This window comes from Poeciliopsis prolifica, unplaced genomic scaffold (genome assembly GCF_027474105.1).
Source record: "Poeciliopsis prolifica strain line A6 unplaced genomic scaffold, Auburn_PproV2 SCAFFOLD002, whole genome shotgun sequence".
In the NCBI taxonomy this organism is placed as follows: Eukaryota; Metazoa; Chordata; class Actinopteri; order Cyprinodontiformes; family Poeciliidae; genus Poeciliopsis; species Poeciliopsis prolifica.
Genome location: NW_026562377.1, coordinates 14,344,658 through 14,362,988, shown reverse-complemented (window position 1 = coordinate 14,362,988; position 18,331 = coordinate 14,344,658). Strand labels below are relative to the sequence as shown.

At 39.1% G+C, this 18,331-nt stretch overlaps 1 protein-coding gene across 6 annotated transcripts in view; it reads left to right on the top strand.

Annotated features, from left to right (window-relative positions):
* The window catches only part of LOC129371136 (unconventional myosin-IXb), a 66,908-nt gene that overhangs the window by 20,531 nt on the left and 28,046 nt on the right, over window positions 1-18,331 (top strand). For all 6 annotated transcript variants that reach the window (XM_055047571.1, XM_055047553.1, XM_055047563.1 and 3 more), the window contains exons 2-5: window positions 1,946-2,158; window positions 2,282-2,501; window positions 2,783-3,292; window positions 16,879-16,973. In XM_055047571.1, the coding sequence (XP_054903546.1) occupies window positions 2,007-2,158; window positions 2,282-2,501; window positions 2,783-3,292; window positions 16,879-16,973 (977 nt within the window). In that variant the 5' untranslated portion in view covers window positions 1,946-2,006. The remainder of the gene's footprint in view (window positions 1-1,945; window positions 2,159-2,281; window positions 2,502-2,782; window positions 3,293-16,878; window positions 16,974-18,331) is intronic.

The following is an 18,331-nucleotide window of genomic DNA, read 5'->3' as shown; positions in this document are numbered from 1 at the left end:
TCAGAGATGAAATTACGCACAACCAAACGTTTGGATAAATCTCATAAAAAGACACACGGAATTGACTGTCTGATTTACACCTATGCAGACTGATTGTAATTAAACTTTTCCTGTCAGGTCAGTTAAATTAGCAAAATATATTTGGTAAATGTTGGATTTTTTTATCTTTTTATTTTATTTTTCTTCAAATTCTGAAGCTTTCATGAAACGTTTAGTGCTTGGTTTTCAGCTTCTGACAGATTTCTGCTCTGTTCCTCCTTACAGAACTGGTCTAACTGAGTCAGCTTTCCTGGCCACCTTGTTCAAATAAACATTTTCAGCTCTGCCCACAGATAGTCTGTGGAACTGAGATCAGGTCTTTGTAATGGTAACTGTTGTCTTTTAACCACCATGTAACCAAACTAGCAGATATAGTCTTTGTTGTTGATCCGCAGTACTCTTTTTTTCTCCCACTTTGATAAAGCTCATAATGGGCAAACCCTTTGATTTTAGTTTGATAAAACTACAGAACATAAAAACAATATGATCCATTTCCCCTTGTACATTTTCAAACTATTGCTTTTGGAGTAAAATGGTCTTCCTTGATGAGTGGTCTTTCAACCAACTTAAGGCTCATTTCACTGCATACCAGCTTGAGTCGACATCCAAAGGACTTTTGGCTTCATTTGGTCATTTTGTATAAAATCAGGTTTATCTTTGAGACACAGAAAGTATCTGAAACTATCTTCTTTCTGAACTACACAACAGCTGAAAATCCTCATCCTGTTAAAATGCTGTGTAACTATTTTAACTAGAGAGGCCATCGACACTGCAGTGTCATTGCATGCTTGCATCCAATATTGGGTCTGATATTACATTTTAGTGCAATGCCTGTTGATGTGAGTCAGAAAAATATTTGATCAGGATTAATATGATCTAGGGCTACAATTAGTGGTTATTTTAGTAATTGAGTATTCCATTGATTATTTTTATGATTAACTGAGTAATTGGATTATAAAAGAAATTGGCACATGTTTTTTATGAAATATGCCAATTTATCAAATTATCTTATGCAATTTTAAGAATACATAAAAATGTAAATAAACATATAATTTAATTAATTTTCTGAATAATAAAATAAAAATGTCATTGCCTAAAATGCAATAGCATAGCATTGCTTTAGCTTACTCTTGGTGCAGAGGATGCATCTGCAACATGTTGATATTATACTGCTATTATCAACATGTGAATAGCTTAGCCCTTTCTGCTTGACTCAATATCAATGCAGTGCAGGGGTAATGTGTTGATTAGTTTTAGGATTGACTGATTAATAATTGAACAAATTGCTTAATAGAAGATTAAAACTGTTCAACTGCAGAAATGTTGTGTTAAATAATTCTTAAAGAGGGTAGAACATTTTTACAAAGACGGTTTTTCATCTTAAATAAAAGAAAATATATATATTTGTACAGTTTTGGTTTAATTACCATTATGACACTTGCGGTGTTCTTTCAGCAAGTGGCATTTTTTAGAGTCTGTACTCCAGTGAACAATTATTTGATTAAATTATTTAATTTATTTCAATAATCAATTCATCATGATTAACTCAAAGTGAAAATTTCAGCCTTAATATAGTCTTTGCAATATTCAAAATGAGTATTTTAGTGAGCTGTTTTCTTCCTTGTGCAGCCCTCGATTGAAGAAATGACTGTTGCACCTTCAGGCATTTGGAAATAATATCCAAGGATGATGACAGTGAAAATAAAAAGCTTATATTTCTTTCTTTTACTTCATATGTAAATAACTCCTTTCAGAGTATTAATTCAACCCGTTTCTCATGCCAAGCTCTTCCTCTCAGTGTTAAGTTTCAAACAAGTCAAGAACTGTGGTGCTCAAGTGCTTCTGCTTCTCAAATGTTGCTTTATAGTTTGTGTGGGTTTGTAATGGGTCCTCCTGTCATCTTTAGGTGCTGTGTGGTGAGACACATGCTGTGTGCGGCATGCTGAGGCCACTCCCCCTGGCTCAGGATGAGTGTCAGAGATGGCGCTGCCACCATGGCAACAAACGCAGGTGGAGGTGGAGGAGGGGGAGTGGGCTGTAACGATCTAGATGACCGCATGTACCTGCTCCAGATCTACCCACGGCTCGCTACGCAGGCGTCCACCTGCTGCAACCTCAGGTGGGTTCCCCGTGATTTGGTGGAGGTGAAACATTTGCTGTACCAGAGTGATAATCCAATGAAATATAATAAAAATTTAGTTGGAAAGCGTTTTTTTTGGAATGTGTTTTTGTTGGCCTTCAGAGTGCAGAAGAATGCAACGACAGCCTCTGTAATCTCGGATGCTGCTGCGACGCTGGGGCTGGACCCCGGCGGTCTGTATGTGTTGGCAGAGGTGAAGGAAAGCGGCGGGGAGGAGTGGATCCTGGAGGCTGGAGACTTGCCCGTACAGAGGGTTCTGCTTTGGCCCCGAAAAGCTCAGGAGCAGCACCCACAGAGCGCCGGCTTTTACTTCTTACTACAGGTGAAACTAACAACTCTGTCTTCAAGCTGTTGTCAACCCTGTCAAATTTAGTCTAGCAAGAGAAATGCTGCCACTGTTTGTTGCATGGTGCTTCCTTCTGCTTTCTTCCACTTTGTGGTGACAAGTTGTCAAACTTAAGCAATAGATTACACATTAATAATAGGAAATATAGCAAACCAGAGTGTTACTTGGTCCCAGTATAGTTTTACAAGTTGTTTTTGTATCAGAGAGAAAATGCAGAAATCTGGCAATATAAATGTGTTTTTCTGCATTGTATCCAGGAGAGGAACCACGATGGCTCCATCCATTATGTTCACCTCCCACCTTCGTCCAAGGAACAGGAAGTACAGCAGCTCGCTGCGAGGGGCTTCCTCCCCCCTCCTCAGGATGACTTTGCAGACCTCTGCAACCTCCCCGTCCTCAGTGAGGACAGCATATTGAACAATCTACGCTCACGCTTCTACAAGAAAAAGATCTACACCTATGCAGGCAGCATCCTCATCGCCATCAACCCGTTCAAGTTTCTGCCCATCTACAACCCCAAATATGTCAAGATGTACGAGAACCACCAGCTGGGCAAACTGGAACCTCATATTTTCGCCATTGCCGACGTGGCCTACTACGCTATGCTCAGGAAGAGGGTGAACCAGTGCATTGTCATCTCTGGGGAGAGCGGCTCAGGCAAGACCCAAAGCACCAACTTCCTGATCCACTGTCTGACCGCGCTCAGCCAGAAGGGCTACGCCAGCGGGGTGGAGAGGACCATCCTGGGAGCCGGACCCGTCCTGGAGGTAGGAAGGAAAAATGTGTTGCAGCAGAAGTGCAATGGGGTCAAAGTGTAGGGGCATGATAGAGTTGGAGGAATGAATCCATGCAGTAGACTTGATTAATGTAACTCTTTTTACTGATAGTATATAAAACACAAGAACCAAAACAATAAATGAAATGGAAATAAACACCACACACTCAAGAGACACCATAAATAAATAGGATTATGTTTCTGTAAACAAAATTGCCTGCCAAAATATATTAATCATCAGAATGAAAATGATCAAGCTCATTTTAATTTATCATGCAATTAATTGCTTATTGCAACAGGCTCATTACATCATAATACATCTGCAGCACTTTATAAATACAGGTTAATAATTCCCCCTGAACCTTTTGGTAATTTTGTCATATTACTAACATGTTTCTGCATTTGGTTGTTATATGACTAAACAGGAAGAGGCAAATAATTGTGAAGTGTTAGAAAAAATATATATATATATATTTTTTGCCCTTCTACTTAATTTGGAAAATGTGGCATATTTTCCAAGTTTAGTTGCATAGCACATTTCAGTAACAAGGCAGCTCAAAGTGATTTACATCATAAAAAACATCATTATGTCACCAACTGTGAAACAATATAAATATCACATTTTGTCAAGTGCCACAGTCTAAATCATCAGTACACGTGATGATGTTCCACTTACCGCTAATCAAAGGTAACTTTCAATCTACAAACCAGTCAACTCTTACCACATTTACTATCCCTAATCAGAAACAGCATCCCCATACCATCATGCTGCCACCACTGTGTCTCAAGTCAGGACATTGCTTTCAGGGTGATGTACTGTGTTGTCTTTTCAAAACACATGTGCAATTTTGTTTCGGCCTTATTTGACCAGACCTCCTCCTCCGCATTTTAAGTGTGTCAGAAATCTGTAAACAGGATTTTTATTTGCTTTCTTCTGGCTCATTTTATACAGGCCAGATTTGTGCAGCCTTCTAGCCTGTAGACTGATTGTCCCACATGATCCGTTGATCCCTGTAGCTCCTCCACAGTCCAGCAGCTTCCATGTTCAAAGAGACCAGAGAGAAGAGAAGTGTTGCATTGGATTATGACATGAAATCCCATCAGTACAATAACATTTGTATTTCTTGTGCAACAAATTATAAAAATGACAAAGAGGTCCAAATACTTCTGCAGTACATTGTATGTGTTTGCTGTAAGTCATGTTACTTGTCAGGATGAAAACATTTTGCCATTTTGATGAAGTTGTATCCAGTAATTGGTGTTCCTTTCTCAAAATGATTGTCATGCTGTGCAAATAAGTATGTTTGGAGATAATTGATGAAAGTTATAAATAATGAAAGTGTGAAAGCTTAAACAAAGAGGCTGCAGTCTAAACTGAAAGAAGAAATGAAAAGAAAGAAGGAAGTGGCTTCATTAACCCCTTCATGTTGCCTTGAGTTGCTGGAAATGCTTGAAGCTGTTTGCCGGTCCTTTTATTTTTGTCTCGCTTTGAGGCAACACTAAAATCTTTGTCATATTTTCCATGCCAGCTCTAAACTTAGCTTAGAGGCAGTGACGTTTAATTGTTTTTGTCAGGTGACTGCTTTCCTTCCGGCTTCTCTTCCAGCAGAGTTTACGAGCTTATGCTGACTCGCTCTGTCTAATCGCTGACAGACACGAATGATCAAAAACGGAAACTTCAAAGTTTTAAAGACATTTATCTGTTATACAAGGAAAGCATAGAAAAACACTTAAAAACAACTCTTTTGTAGTTGTAGCACACAGTCTACTGTGATGGATTGTTTGATTGAAACAAAAAAGTTAAGACTTTGTGGCCTCTGAGGATTTTTTCCTGACTCTGTTTTTCCCAGAATGTAACCAAACCACTTTGTTTGGCCTCTTACCTCTTATCCATATTTCTCCATTTAAATATCTGACAATACCAGAGGCCTTTTAAAAAACTATTTTAAATTGTATTCATATTTTTGTGCCTTGCAGACTTGGTGGTTATTGTGTATTGTTTCACAAGTTTCAGGTTCGCTCAATTTGCTGTCCTGAAGGTTGTCCAGGCATCCTTAAAAAGTTGTAAATTTATGATGTGAAATAAAGGCCTTACAACGTCTAAAATTCATTAGAAAATTTAGAAGTTGACTTTAAATACATTAATCACAGGACTTAAATTTTATTGTAGCAAAATCTATTTCATCTCGAATATTCTATGTTGTTTATTTTTCCCTTGGGACTTTTCTGTCAGGCAAAAGTTTGAGTTGCACGCAGACGTCCTCATTATGTTCTGTGAGTTGAGGGAATTGAAGCTACCACTACAGCTTCTAATAAACCCTTGCCAACGATCAGCTAGCATTTTTGCATCTAGCTTTTTGCCTAAGTGTAAATTTATCATGAGTTGGATGAATAATGTTTGTCTCTGCCACTGTCACTTCTGTTGCCCCTCTGTATAATGCTGTATGCATTCTGTGCAAAAAAGCTTGACAAAAAAAATTCTATGTAGTATGCTATTTTCTTTTGTACATTTCTGTTGTACAGCTTCTACATTTCCCTCAAAGTCTTAAAAAGATTTACATTTGAGTTGGTGAGATCTGCAGAAACCGCGTCCTGAACATTTCCAAATTAAGAAGGCGCTAAGCAGGCAGACGTCTCACTCAGAGGGAAGCAGGCGGTTTGGCAAATATAAAATCCATGAGTATGTCTAACCTCCCACAGACCATCAGATCCTGGATGCTATTTGTGGAGGATGATTTAGATTTACTGGATTTGTTTGATATCTGATCTACATCCATATTTCAGCCTTTTGTGACAGGGAGCAGTCAGTTTTGACTGCGTTGGTGTATCGATGATGATGCTGAGGAGGAGAAAGCAGAAGCCAGACAAAGAGAAGCATCTGAGCAATGGCTGCTTCTCTGATTATTTCACACTGAATAGAGAGCGGTGTGAAGGCCTGGTGGGGGGATTTTGAGGCGGGTCATGATGAAACGCTACTAATAAAGATATCAGTCCTCAAACAGGCAGACATTTTGGACTTTTTGTATCAAGGTCATTTTCAAATAATTTGTTAAATAAACAGGGAAAGTGTAGCCATGGCAGGGGAAGTATAACAAGAAGAGTCATGACTCACAATAATGACGCTAATAGGAAGTGAATTTATTTTAACGTGTGTGCATGACGACTGTCCAAAATCTGGAGTGTTTGGGTGAATTTGCATGAATGTTGTAAATTCTGACATGTATACCAATTAGCTCAGGCTGTCTGGACCTTCAGTATCTGGTTATACATTTTCTTGGATGTACACATGCAGCAGCTTTTAAATACTCTGTATTAACTTGAGTTCATTTAGGAGTCTATTTTGGATCTAAGAAAGATTATCAGTTAGTCTGAACAATTAAGAACATAGTGTACGCTGTCTCTTGTATTAAAATAGGTCGACCATGTGAAAGACCTTCATGCTACTGTCTTTCATGAACAAATTTAGATGATAGCTGTTAGCTTTTACTTTGTCCATGCACATATTTGTTGCACGTTTATGCTTCAGCGTTTCCCAAAAAGCTGAACCATTTTGGGAAAGTAAAAAATTAATTCTGGGTTTTTTTCTAGTCTCTTAGAGGTGCACAATATTAGATCACTACTGTCATTATTATACAGTGGCCAAAATATGCTTAACCCCAATATTTTCTAGATTATTTTTTACGTGCTATGCATTCAAAGCTCTGCATGCTAATAATAGACTTTTTTAGTTTAATAGGTTTTCTCTCTCAATTATACCCACAGTGAATCAAGATCTGGCCAAGAAGCAAAAGTGGTAGCAACGTTATGATGATGGAAAATAGTATTGTGGTATATGGTATTAAAATCTTGCTGCTCTTGCCATTAACAATAGTCAAATGCTCTTCCTGTTCCTGCTTTAGACAGCAATCATTTTTATACACTCATTATTTTTGACCCTGTTGCTTTTTCAAAACTGATGGTTTAATTTGCTTGAAGGCATCTGTCAGTAGTCTCTATGCTTATCTGCTGCAATGTTTTATTCTTTTAGGCTGGTCTAAGGTTGCTAACAGAATGAAAATATTTAGCATTTGCAATACCATCTGAGATATTTTTGTAGTTTACATTTTTTTTTTAACAAATATAGACCCAAAATGATTCAAAACTTGCATTTCATCTAAAAACTGAAATCCTTGCACTTTGGTTTAGTTTGATTGCCTCTGTAGCTTTGAGGGAATTAATACCTCAGTGCTGATCTGGAAGCAAATCTGCTCCACATACTTCTCAGTTTTATTTCACAATAATGTGACCAAAAATAGATCCTTAGTCAGAAAAGCCTGATGTGGAATGCAGCTCACTTGAAGTAGAAGATATTGTGGAAAAGCAAAAACCAATGTTTTGTAAATGTAAGTTTATAGGAACTTAATATACTTGGAAACTGCAAAAACCTTTACCACAACCACCCAAGCAGGAAACTCCCACCAAGAATATGGAGCAATCTGGAGCAGATGGAAGCAGCCACTTTGTTGCCGTCCATCATCTGTCAGGTTTTTGTCATCTCTTGCACACACTGCAGCTTTCAGATGCATGCAAATGAGCCCAGCTTCAGTTCCCTGATGTGCTTCAGTCTCTTGTTCCGGATGTCTGATTCAGGGATGAGAGGGGGAGGCGGTGGTGGTTTCTCTGCCCCCCCAAACCTCCATCAGCAGAGTCGTGTCACTTTGGCAGACTGGTTGCCACTCTGCTGCTCTATTTTTCTCTGTGTGTGTGTCAGCCTGGTCCAAAGCTGCGGTTTCAGGGCCAGACATAGAGATGGGCTCATATTTAGCTGCACTGGGTACGAGAGGAAGTTGAAACTGAACTGCATCTGGAAATAGTCATGCAATTATCATGGGTATTGTGCAGCTTTGCATTTCCTCCAGCCCTAATCATAGTGTCACACATTTCTATCCCAAAAGGGTTAATACTTTTATGGGGACTGTTTTACTGTTTTCATCTTTCACCAAGCGAGGGGGACCTTTTGATTTCAAAAGTGGGTCACATTGAAATTTGGGCACAAAACGTAATATGAAGGTGTTAGAAGAGCAACCCCTGGAAAAACCTGGACACTTTAACACACGATACAGATTCATTAGGTCAGTGGTTTCCAAAGGTTTTCTAGGCCCCCTATGGGTTACAATACCCCTCTCCCCCCTAAAATAGAAAAAAAAAATCAACTGGGCACACACATCGTTCAACCAGACATAAACCTATACTCATATTTTGCTTTCAAACTCCACTGCAGTTTATTTCACACTTCAGGTTGCAGTAACACATATTAATAATGACAGCCCAATAAAAAACTGAAATGAATGATTACAAAAGAAGTCAAAGTTTGCTGCTGTAAAAGTTTGCTGCCTTTTTGAGCTGGGAGTTGATCAGATTACTTTAATCAAAACATTGCGAGTCCGCCTGCCAGTCTGCCAGTGTTTCGTCAGCAATAGTGGAGGTTTAAAAGCCTGGGCAGCATTTTGACTCGATGAGATCACCATTTGTGGTGCTGGATTTTGACGCTGTGCTGAAGTTTTGGCAAGTTGTATATTCTGAACCTCAGACCTGTTGGAAAAGTGGCCATCCAACTTTCATTTTACTGCTTTATAAATCAGTTAGGTTTGTCTTTAAATCAATATAGGGAAAAGATTATTTTTAACACCTTCTGTGAGCAGAAATGATTAAACGACTACTGCCTACTAACAGCTCAAAAGATCTCAGATCCCATAAACTGGTTCAGCTGGTTGAGCTGCTGTTACGTAATTACCTCTCGTATTATTGTACCCGTCTTTGAAGCTTTCTTATTCTCATTGTCAGCAAGAGCTGCCTCTGTTACAACATGCTGGCACATATGTGGGATGATGTCAGAAATGTGTCAGAGCAGAGGGGGTTTGGGTGGGTTTTTCTTTTTTTCAAAGTCATATCTGACAGCTGTGATTAGAAAAAGCTGAGGAGTGAGGGAAATCTGAAATACCCTAAAAAGATCTGTGTCACCTAAGCTGCTTGTTCTGTGAGAAGATATCCATCATCTATACTGCTTATTCTTGCAGGGTCATTGGGGGGTTAGTGCTTATCTCTAGCGGTCATCACAGCAGTCTCTCACTGGACAAACAACCATGCATACACACTAGTAGATGTTGACATTTTAGAGAAAATGTGCTTTTATTTATTTTTTAAAACCATTTTCTGTTATGTTTAACACAATAAATCATAACAGCATCTAGGGGAGAAAAAAAATTAAAATCTATAATGGCAGGTTGGACTTTACTGAAGATTGACCATTAAATGCAGATTGATGTAATTCTAATTTAATTTTTATGAGTTCTCATCCTTAGTTTATATCTGTCTGAGGTATTTTTTTCCTTGCAAAAACAATTTCTATTCTTGTTTTTTATTTGTCCTAAATTGTAACTCTTACATTCTTGTTTCATTGGTTGTAACTTTTGTAAAGTACTTTGTGTTGCTTTTGACTGTATCTGTTTCTATTAATAGGAACAGATTGATAAATAGTCCTTCAAATGGATTTACAGTAACATTTGAAATAAGAAGGAGCTCTTATTTAGAATGAAACTTTTAGTAATTAAGGTTTTTAAAGCGTAAGAAGCAGGCAGAAAGTTTAAATATTCTCTATTTCAAATGAAACCAACATTACAGATAATTAGTAAAACAGCTGAAGCGTGAATATATTGCTGCTTTCTCTCATGGGACCACTCAGCAAGGGCCCTTACAGTAACCTTGTAACTTAAGTTTGTTGTCCCAGCAAAGTAAACATTCCCGTTCAAAGTCCCCGGCTGGCCTGCTCCATGCCGCTCCGTCTCATGGCTTCAGACAGGAAGTTCCTATCATCCGGAACCCTTCGACAGGAAGCGGCTACGACACAGGAAGCAAAGGCAGTGGTTCCCTCTGCTGTTAGCTCAGAGCCTTGAAGGGTGTGGACTCACCAGAGTGCTGTATTGTTGTTCAGGAAGTGCAGAGGAGAAGCTGGCCATTCTGCCTGCTGATCTATTGTTTATCTCTCCTGCATGAGTAGTTATTGAGAGTGGGTGGCATTGTGTATGAGTCTGGGAAAGGCTGGCATTACTGTGTTTAAGTTGCATTGCTGTGCCCGTGATTCTTCATTTAAACACCCAAACAGACACTTAGATTCAAACACCTTCCTATAATCACAACATATAGAAACTCACTGAAGGCTAGAAAATGCTTTTCTTTACAGGCTCCATGCCGCATACATGCCGCATGTGTCTGCAGGCCGTTTCAACAGCTATTTGTGGTGCTGTGACCACACCACAAGCTGGAGTTTGATGTGGTGCTCATCAGGGCATGGGTGGAGCAGCTTTATACGGTTCCAATCTGGTAAAACTCCGGACCGCAAAGTTGGCATTCGACGCTCTGGCCCAGCTATTAAAGCTCTGCACCTTTAACATGTTTGTGCATTTACTTGTCAGTTTAAACCTTCAAACTCCTGAGTGAATGATCACCTATAGGGCTGTTCAGGTGAAACAGAGATGTACTGGAAACATAGCCAGAGATCAGAGTAAACTCTAATTCACTCATTAGAGTAAATTTCAGATTTGCTCAGGTGTTTACATTTTTTCATTTTGAACTGGTCAAAAATGAAAGAAAAAAATAATTATTTTCAATTAATGGATGAAAACAAGGAGTCCTATATTTTCAAGTCTGTAAATGTATCAAAAGCAAATATTTTAAAGTGCTGTCCTGACTTAAATAAAATCAAATAATCATTCATGCTTTGGTGCATAATAGACGTTCAGTAAAAAAACATATACATGATTATTTTTGTATAATTTTTATATTTTAATATAAAATCTTTGAAATACAATACAAACAGAACAGTAATTTCCTCTTAAACATTTATATCTGAGCTAAATTACAAGCATGGGATTGTCCAACTATTAAGAACTGGAATAATATAATTTCAAAAGTATATAAGTTAAAAGATAAAAATCCAATTTGACTTTTTGACTAATGCTCATTTACACAATTAAAAATATAACAAAAGCAGCACCTTCGAGGCTAAAAGTCAAGCATTGTTTAAGATGTTACCAAGTGTGCATCAAAAATTACGTAAATTTTTTTGCAGGCTAAATGAGGAAGAGAAACTGTGTGTTCCTGTTTCCCCCGTCTTTGGATTATGATCTCTCTGTGACAGACACACATACGCCTCATAACTTGATTTGCTCCATTTGCTGCAGCTTTTCCGGGTGACATATTCTAGCTCGTTTTCTCAACATCCAAACAGGAGTGTGCATGTTTTACTCATTTTAAATATGAGGCCAAAGTACCGCAATACTTGGGTTTCTCGTGTTGATGTTAAAATAACTTGTCCGTAGTTGAAAATTATGACTTTAATGCTTCCTGTGGAGAAAAAAAAGCTTTCTTTTCTTAAAACCTTTCTTGATCGTTGGTTTTTCACTTCTAAGAATATGCTGAATTTCTAATGTCAGCCGTCGCATCTTGAAGCAATTACATTTTTCTTTCTTCAGCCACCATTACCACTATTTTATTTCCATCATGCTGGGATGGCATTCAACACAACCCATGGGATCAGCTGGGTATTAATAAAACAATTTCCCTACCTAAAAACTCAATGTCCCATGAAGAGAAACAAATGTGGAATTATAGAAATAAAGTCCGTTTTCAGGCAGCTCCTAATGTGAAGAGACTAGATTGTGAAGAATAGGTGTTGATTTTCTAAAATGATCAGGATCATAATGTTTCATCATATTGGTTTTAGACACTGCTTTTTAAAAAATATCATTGTGAAAAACCCAAACTGAACTACAAAACTATTTTGTCTCGTGTGTAAGCTGCAGTTGAAGGTTTTTTTTTTTTTTTTCACAAACTTCAGGAGGGAGGGAGGGTGGTTCGTTTTTTTCTAACATACGAAAAAAGTCATTTGGTTAATGAGTTACCATACAATGTCAATACTAATGCCATTGCATAGCTGGTTTTGTGAGTTCAATTGAGAGAAACTTCGAGGGTTAAGATGTAAGTGGAGTCTAAGTGGAGACCTGATGAGAAGCTGTGCGGAGGAGGAACTGTGTAGCGACGCGGTCGTGCTCAGTCTCTGCCAACAACATGTGATCTCACCAAAGACTCATTCAGTCCGACAGCAAACACTGATTATTTTGTCACAGGGTATTGTGAGAGGCTAGCCCCGGTTACCAGAGTTTACATCCTTGATTTCCCAAGTCCCCCAGTTTAACCTGAATTTCTAGTTTGACCTGAAATTTACTGATGTTTGAACTCAAATTTTGTCTCAAATCACAACACTTTTGTTGTTTGGAGATCCCAAAAGTTAAACCTCCTTGTTTGAATTGATTTTAGGTGTGTTTCTGCTACTATCCACATCACTTGGGTTATTTACCGCCCATTGTGAGCATACCCTTGCTGTAGTGAGGTATCTGTGTCAGGGCCCTGGCATCTCCCTGTGGAAACATTTCGCTGAAGCTCTTTGGCTCGTTTTGAGGTTTGCTCCTCAAAGTTTCAGAGCTGTCCAAAAGAGGTCTAGCAACAGCACATTTTTACTGATAATTGTTTTCTTGCCTTTTGGTTGGAATTATTCATAAATTGGTTACCTATGACAACTATCAAATCCTTGAAAGTAGTCTCCTGGGAATCGTCACAAAACTGCCTCCCTGACCTTTTAAATCTGTCACAGATCTTATGACTGAATTAGTTTTTGCTTCATATTTTGGCGCATTCAAAGCTCGCTCTGTTTGTGTTGCTTGTTGGGGCAAACAACTTGATCTGTGCTGTTTGAGAGGCACGCCTCCTGCTGTGTTTGTTGAGAACAGTGTGTGTGTGCAAGTTTCTGTGCTAAACAGGGATGTGAGACTTCATACTGGTGGGTCTGGCGGTACGAGTGGAAACGTACCAGGAACAGTGGTACCAGAAAATCCAGCTCGCAACACAGATAAATCAGTTGAAGTGGTGGCGTGCAGGGAGATTTGAGTCAACTGTGGCCGACAGCGCGCACAGTGCTGAGGCCCCGCGTGTCCCCTTCCCTCCTTCTCTCGTTCTCTCTTTCTTTATTTCCCTCCTTTTTGTCTTTTTTTTCTTAACCTCCTTGTGTGCAAACCCCCTTTTGTAAGACCGTGCCTATTTTCCACAGTCACAGCTTGGCAAGCTCTCTCCTTCCTCATACCTGCTGATGGCTCCAGCCAATCGGGTTTAAAGATCGGATCACGCTCATGGGCATGTTTGAATACGAACGAGGCTACAAGATGTTTGTAATTCCCTCCATGGTACAGCAGTGCGGGTTGTGCAGAGATTTCCCAGGGTTTTGGGCTCCTGGGCACAGTGAGCAGCATTAAGCGCTGAGCTCAATTGTGCCATAAGATCAATACTCTGAGCACAGGAATTGAAGCTTGAATAAGGGTTAGGGGTTAGTCTCTTGCAAAATTACTCGGAGTACTTGAATTGTTTCTTTTTTTTTTTTTTTTTTTACATTGCAAACACAAACTAATGTATTTTATGTGCCAGACCAGAACTCAGCAACCTTTACAAGCCCAAAAGAATTTTGTCCCCCCAGTCTTTCCTGAATTAAAGTAGTTTGAAGCCACAAAAGCATAATTTTTAAGAAGAATCCGATAAAGGAAATTTGTTTTAATTTTTCTATGGAAGAGCTGTCATTTTATTATTATTATTTTTGTTTTTATTCAAACAAAATTTCAAGCCAGGGCTACAAAATAAAATAAAATATTCCCTTTATATTGTGGCTGCGCAATATTAGGAAAACATTAAGTCACGATAATTGTGTTGAATATGGCAAAGACAGTATTGTTTGTAATTAACCTGCGCTTCTAATGACTCTCCTCATGACCACAATATCACTTCACCACCATCATCTGAGCTTTAGCATCTCAGGCTGACATCTGGTGTTATCATGAAAGCCTCATCCTACTGACCAATTATGAAAAGTTTAATGGCCTTATAAATACTTTGACGTAGAATTGTTTCCAAGCAATCCTTTGTGAGTCAGTTGCATATTTTCAAATTGTGATTTGATATATTTATCTTCTTTATATTTAAAATGGCTGCACAGTTTCTTATGATTCATGATTCAAAGTTGTCATGAGTAGGAGTTGGAGACCCCCGTTAACTAATTATGAAGCTAAAAGACAGAAGGCTTTGAAAATCTTCTGGCATTTGTTTGTATTTATGCTTTTTAACTCTTCATATTACCGCATAAAATCTGGTGCAACCTTCAGAAGTCATCTCATTTGTAAATGGAGTTCAGCAGTGTGTAACTTTCAAGTTTTTCAGTTTAATGCTTTTGCAAGGCTTGAGTTTGCAGATTAGTCTTAAAAAGCTCTGGTTTGACTCGAGGGAATTGGTGTCACGCTTCAGCCCAGCTCTTTCATCACGCATGAACAAGAAACCATTACCTGCCACATCCCTCAAGTGCGAATCTATTACATTATAGAGTGACATCTTGCTTTAATGATTTCACTGCACTCAAAAAAATAAAACGGGGAGGAGGAAGGAAAGTAGGTGCAGACAAGAAATCAACATTTGTCCCCAATACTCTGATCAGCACCAGAGCTTTTATATCAAACTCACCCTACATGCTGCTTTGGAAAACACAATGTGGCTCCTATTTAGCATTCACTGAGTCAACTTCCCCTGCGGTGGCTTTTAGTTGTGTGTGTGTGTGTGTGTGTGTGTCTGTAACCATGTGAACATGCGCATCATGAAGGAAAAAGTACTGCTCAGTTACCGTACCGATGCAGCATTCTGGGCCCCTCAGTGAAGCCTGGTAGCTTCTAGCTGGGCTGGAAATCACTCCACCCCCTAGATGGAAACAGTCTTGCCTGTGCTTCTGTGCTTACAGTCTGTACATGCTGCGCCGGCCCCCTCTCATTTATCATCGCTGACCTTCTGCGCTCTCCTACCTGCAGAGATGCACACAGATAAGGCCGAGTGAAAGGTCGGGAAGGGGAAAACAGAAAGAGATGGATGAGTAACGTGTGAGGAGGGCAGATTAATCGACTCACTCTGTTCTGCAGCTTCAGCCAGAACAGAACAGCGTTAGGCCGTCAGGGTAGCTGGCTTCCTTGTTGTCAGGGAGGTTTTGTTGTTGTTGATGAAGTAAGTTTGCTGGTAGAGTTGCGTGCTTAAGTGGAAGTACACTCCACGTTAGATTCAGTTGCAGAACTTCCATATATGGTCTGAAAGTCAATATGGTTCAGAGATGAAGATTGCTGATGAGCTGCAGGAGGCTGAAATCTGCGTTGGAGACTAATGGAAAAGACGCAAAGTGGATCGTTAATAGTAGCTCTCTCACTTCAGTGAAAATGTCAGGTATTTTGCTGTAAAAATATCAGACCTTGACGAACCTTTTCCATATAATAAAGTGTCCTGCACAGTCAAAAGAAAACTCATCAAATTTGTTGAAAGAATAAAAATAAATTATATTAGTGCGGCTTTTTATTCCTTTTTAGCTCTCATTCTTGTTTGATGGGAGTCTGACGGGAGCTGGTACAGCTGCCTCACAAAGGCTTTAATCTTTCAGATTGCGACAATATATGCTGTCCTCTGCTCTCTTCAACTGAGGCCACAGATTTTCTGCTTCTGAAATTTTTTAATTTACCTTTTTGTTTGTTTTGTTGTTGATTGTGCTGTATGTTGGAAATTTCTTTCATCTTTATAGCCAACAGACTCAAAATCTGATTGGTGTTTCGACCTCTACATATTTTGATCCAACTTGAATAGAACCTGTCTTCCATCTCAGAAAAGTAACCACTGATCCTGGTGCTGCCACTACCGTGTTTCAGTGTGGGTGTCTTCTTGTATTGTCAGATTAATACACATTTTCCCACTGGGTTTAGGGAGACTCTTACCAGACACAAATTTTCTTTTCAAAATTAAAATACTTTTGTCTTATGACCTCACTTCTTAGTCCAGAGACATGGAGAATACAGAAGGTGGATGTAATTTGTTTTTAAACCTCTTCATATCATTGCTTTGCCTTATTTATCAAAGTTATTAAGCTTCTCTAGTTGTTCTGACCTCACAGCTTTGAGGTCAGACAACGGTCAGACTTACTGTTCCATGTCAGACTTCACACTTTTTTTTATTTCATTCAGGCAGGCTTTTAGTATTTAAAAATATAATAGCATTCTGGTTTTATCTACCTGTTTCTCACGTGCTTTTTATGTTTTCTTTTGTATATTGATTTTCTGAAGCGCTTTGACCACCAATATAGCGGATGTGTAAAGGACTACATAAATAAATGATTGCTAACAATTCCTGCAGCTCATTCAGTGCTGCTCTGTGTTGCCTGTCTGAGAAACATCCAGTTTTTGTAACGTCTCTGTTGCTCTATACTTTATGTGCCTTCTTCAACCTCTCTGCAAACTACGACTTTATCTAAGGGTGCAAATGTCAGTAAATGGAGATGTGATAATATTGGTATGGTGTTTGTGAATAGAAAACTGTGTTACAGTTTTCTATTCACAGAAAACTGTAACACAGTTTAGAAAACTGTTAGTTTTCTACTAACAGTTTTACTCAATTATTTTTGGATTTCTGTCTTCTCTTCTCCAGGCCTTTGGTAATGCCAAGACAGCCCACAACAACAACTCCAGCCGCTTCGGTAAATTCATCCAGGTTAATTATCTGGAGAGCGGAGTAGTCCGAGGGTAAGTAATTGACATTTGTTAAATAGCTTCTCTGTGTTTTGCTTCCTGTTGCTTTTCCCCCCCACATCTGGATCTTCAGCCAAACGTCTTCCTCTTTGCTTTTTTTTTATTTTTTTTTATGGGCGGTCATGTGGCGCTCAGTGTGCATGTGGGATGAAACTTGGAGCCATTAGTGTCCTCTTCCTTTTTCTCTACAGTCAGATTCTGGTTAGAAGCTGCTTCAAAGTCTAGTCAGCAGGGTGACTTCCTTATTCCCTCATCAGGGCCGGGGAGAGCAGCCGCCAGAAACTAGCAGACAGCTAGTTTCTTGAGTGGGATTTTCAGACTCGCATCAGTGCTGACAGCTGCTCAGAGCTAAAACAAGTGGGCTTCCTTGGTTATCCCCTTGTGGCACCTGGTGTTCTTTTAGATTGTTTGCCCGAAGAAATGTCTGTAGAATCTATTTTAATAGGCTGAGTCTTTTCTTAGCTTCAGACTGAATCTTTTGAGACGATGGTTAACAGCTGCTGTCTAAGCTTGTGTGGCTCTGTGACTTTTCACAATAAAGAGACAGGAAGCTATATTAGAAAGAGCCACAAGGCCATCACAGCAGCTCTGCTCACTAAACTTCACACAGCCTGCCTATCTGTGCATACAATTCCACTGTGGCAGCCACTCCAACAGTTAATAGCAAAGCTTTATGACGGGAGGCTGCTGCTCCAGTTTCCTCTACCTACTTATAAGAAATCAGAGAATTTCAAGGTGTCATGCATTTTATACTCAACTGTTACGGTTTAAAAAAGGAGCTTCTTGCCATGGGATGTTTTGTGGCGACAATGTGTCGGTTTGAACTCGTCTTGGGGACGTTTTGTACCAGCTTTGACTTAGCAGAAACATTATTTTCTTTTAGCAGAAACATTATTTTCTTTTAACTTTGTCACATTACGCAAAACCAAACCTCAGTGTGTTTGGGGGGATTTTATATGATAAAGATCAGTGTCTGTGCTTGATTTAGGTCACATTAAACAGGGAAACCAAATAACGTATTTGATAGTTGTGCCTTGAGCAAGTTTCTGTGGTTATTTGTGTCATGGAAGCAGCTATAAAGAGGAGAGCATATAGTGCCATTGATACAGATGTTTTCTGTCCCTTCTCACCCTGACACCCCCAACATCTGCCATAGCCAGTTGAAAAAGTCACCTAATTAATAGCAAGAATCCACTTGTGTGAAAAACACAGAGGTTTGTTAGAGAAAGTTAATGAACAAACAGGATGGCACACAAGTCAGAAATAAAATAGTGTGGATAGTTTATGAAAAGACAAGGTTAAAATGTGCCAAGATTCTCATTCTAACTCTGCAGGAGCTACAGAGATCTACA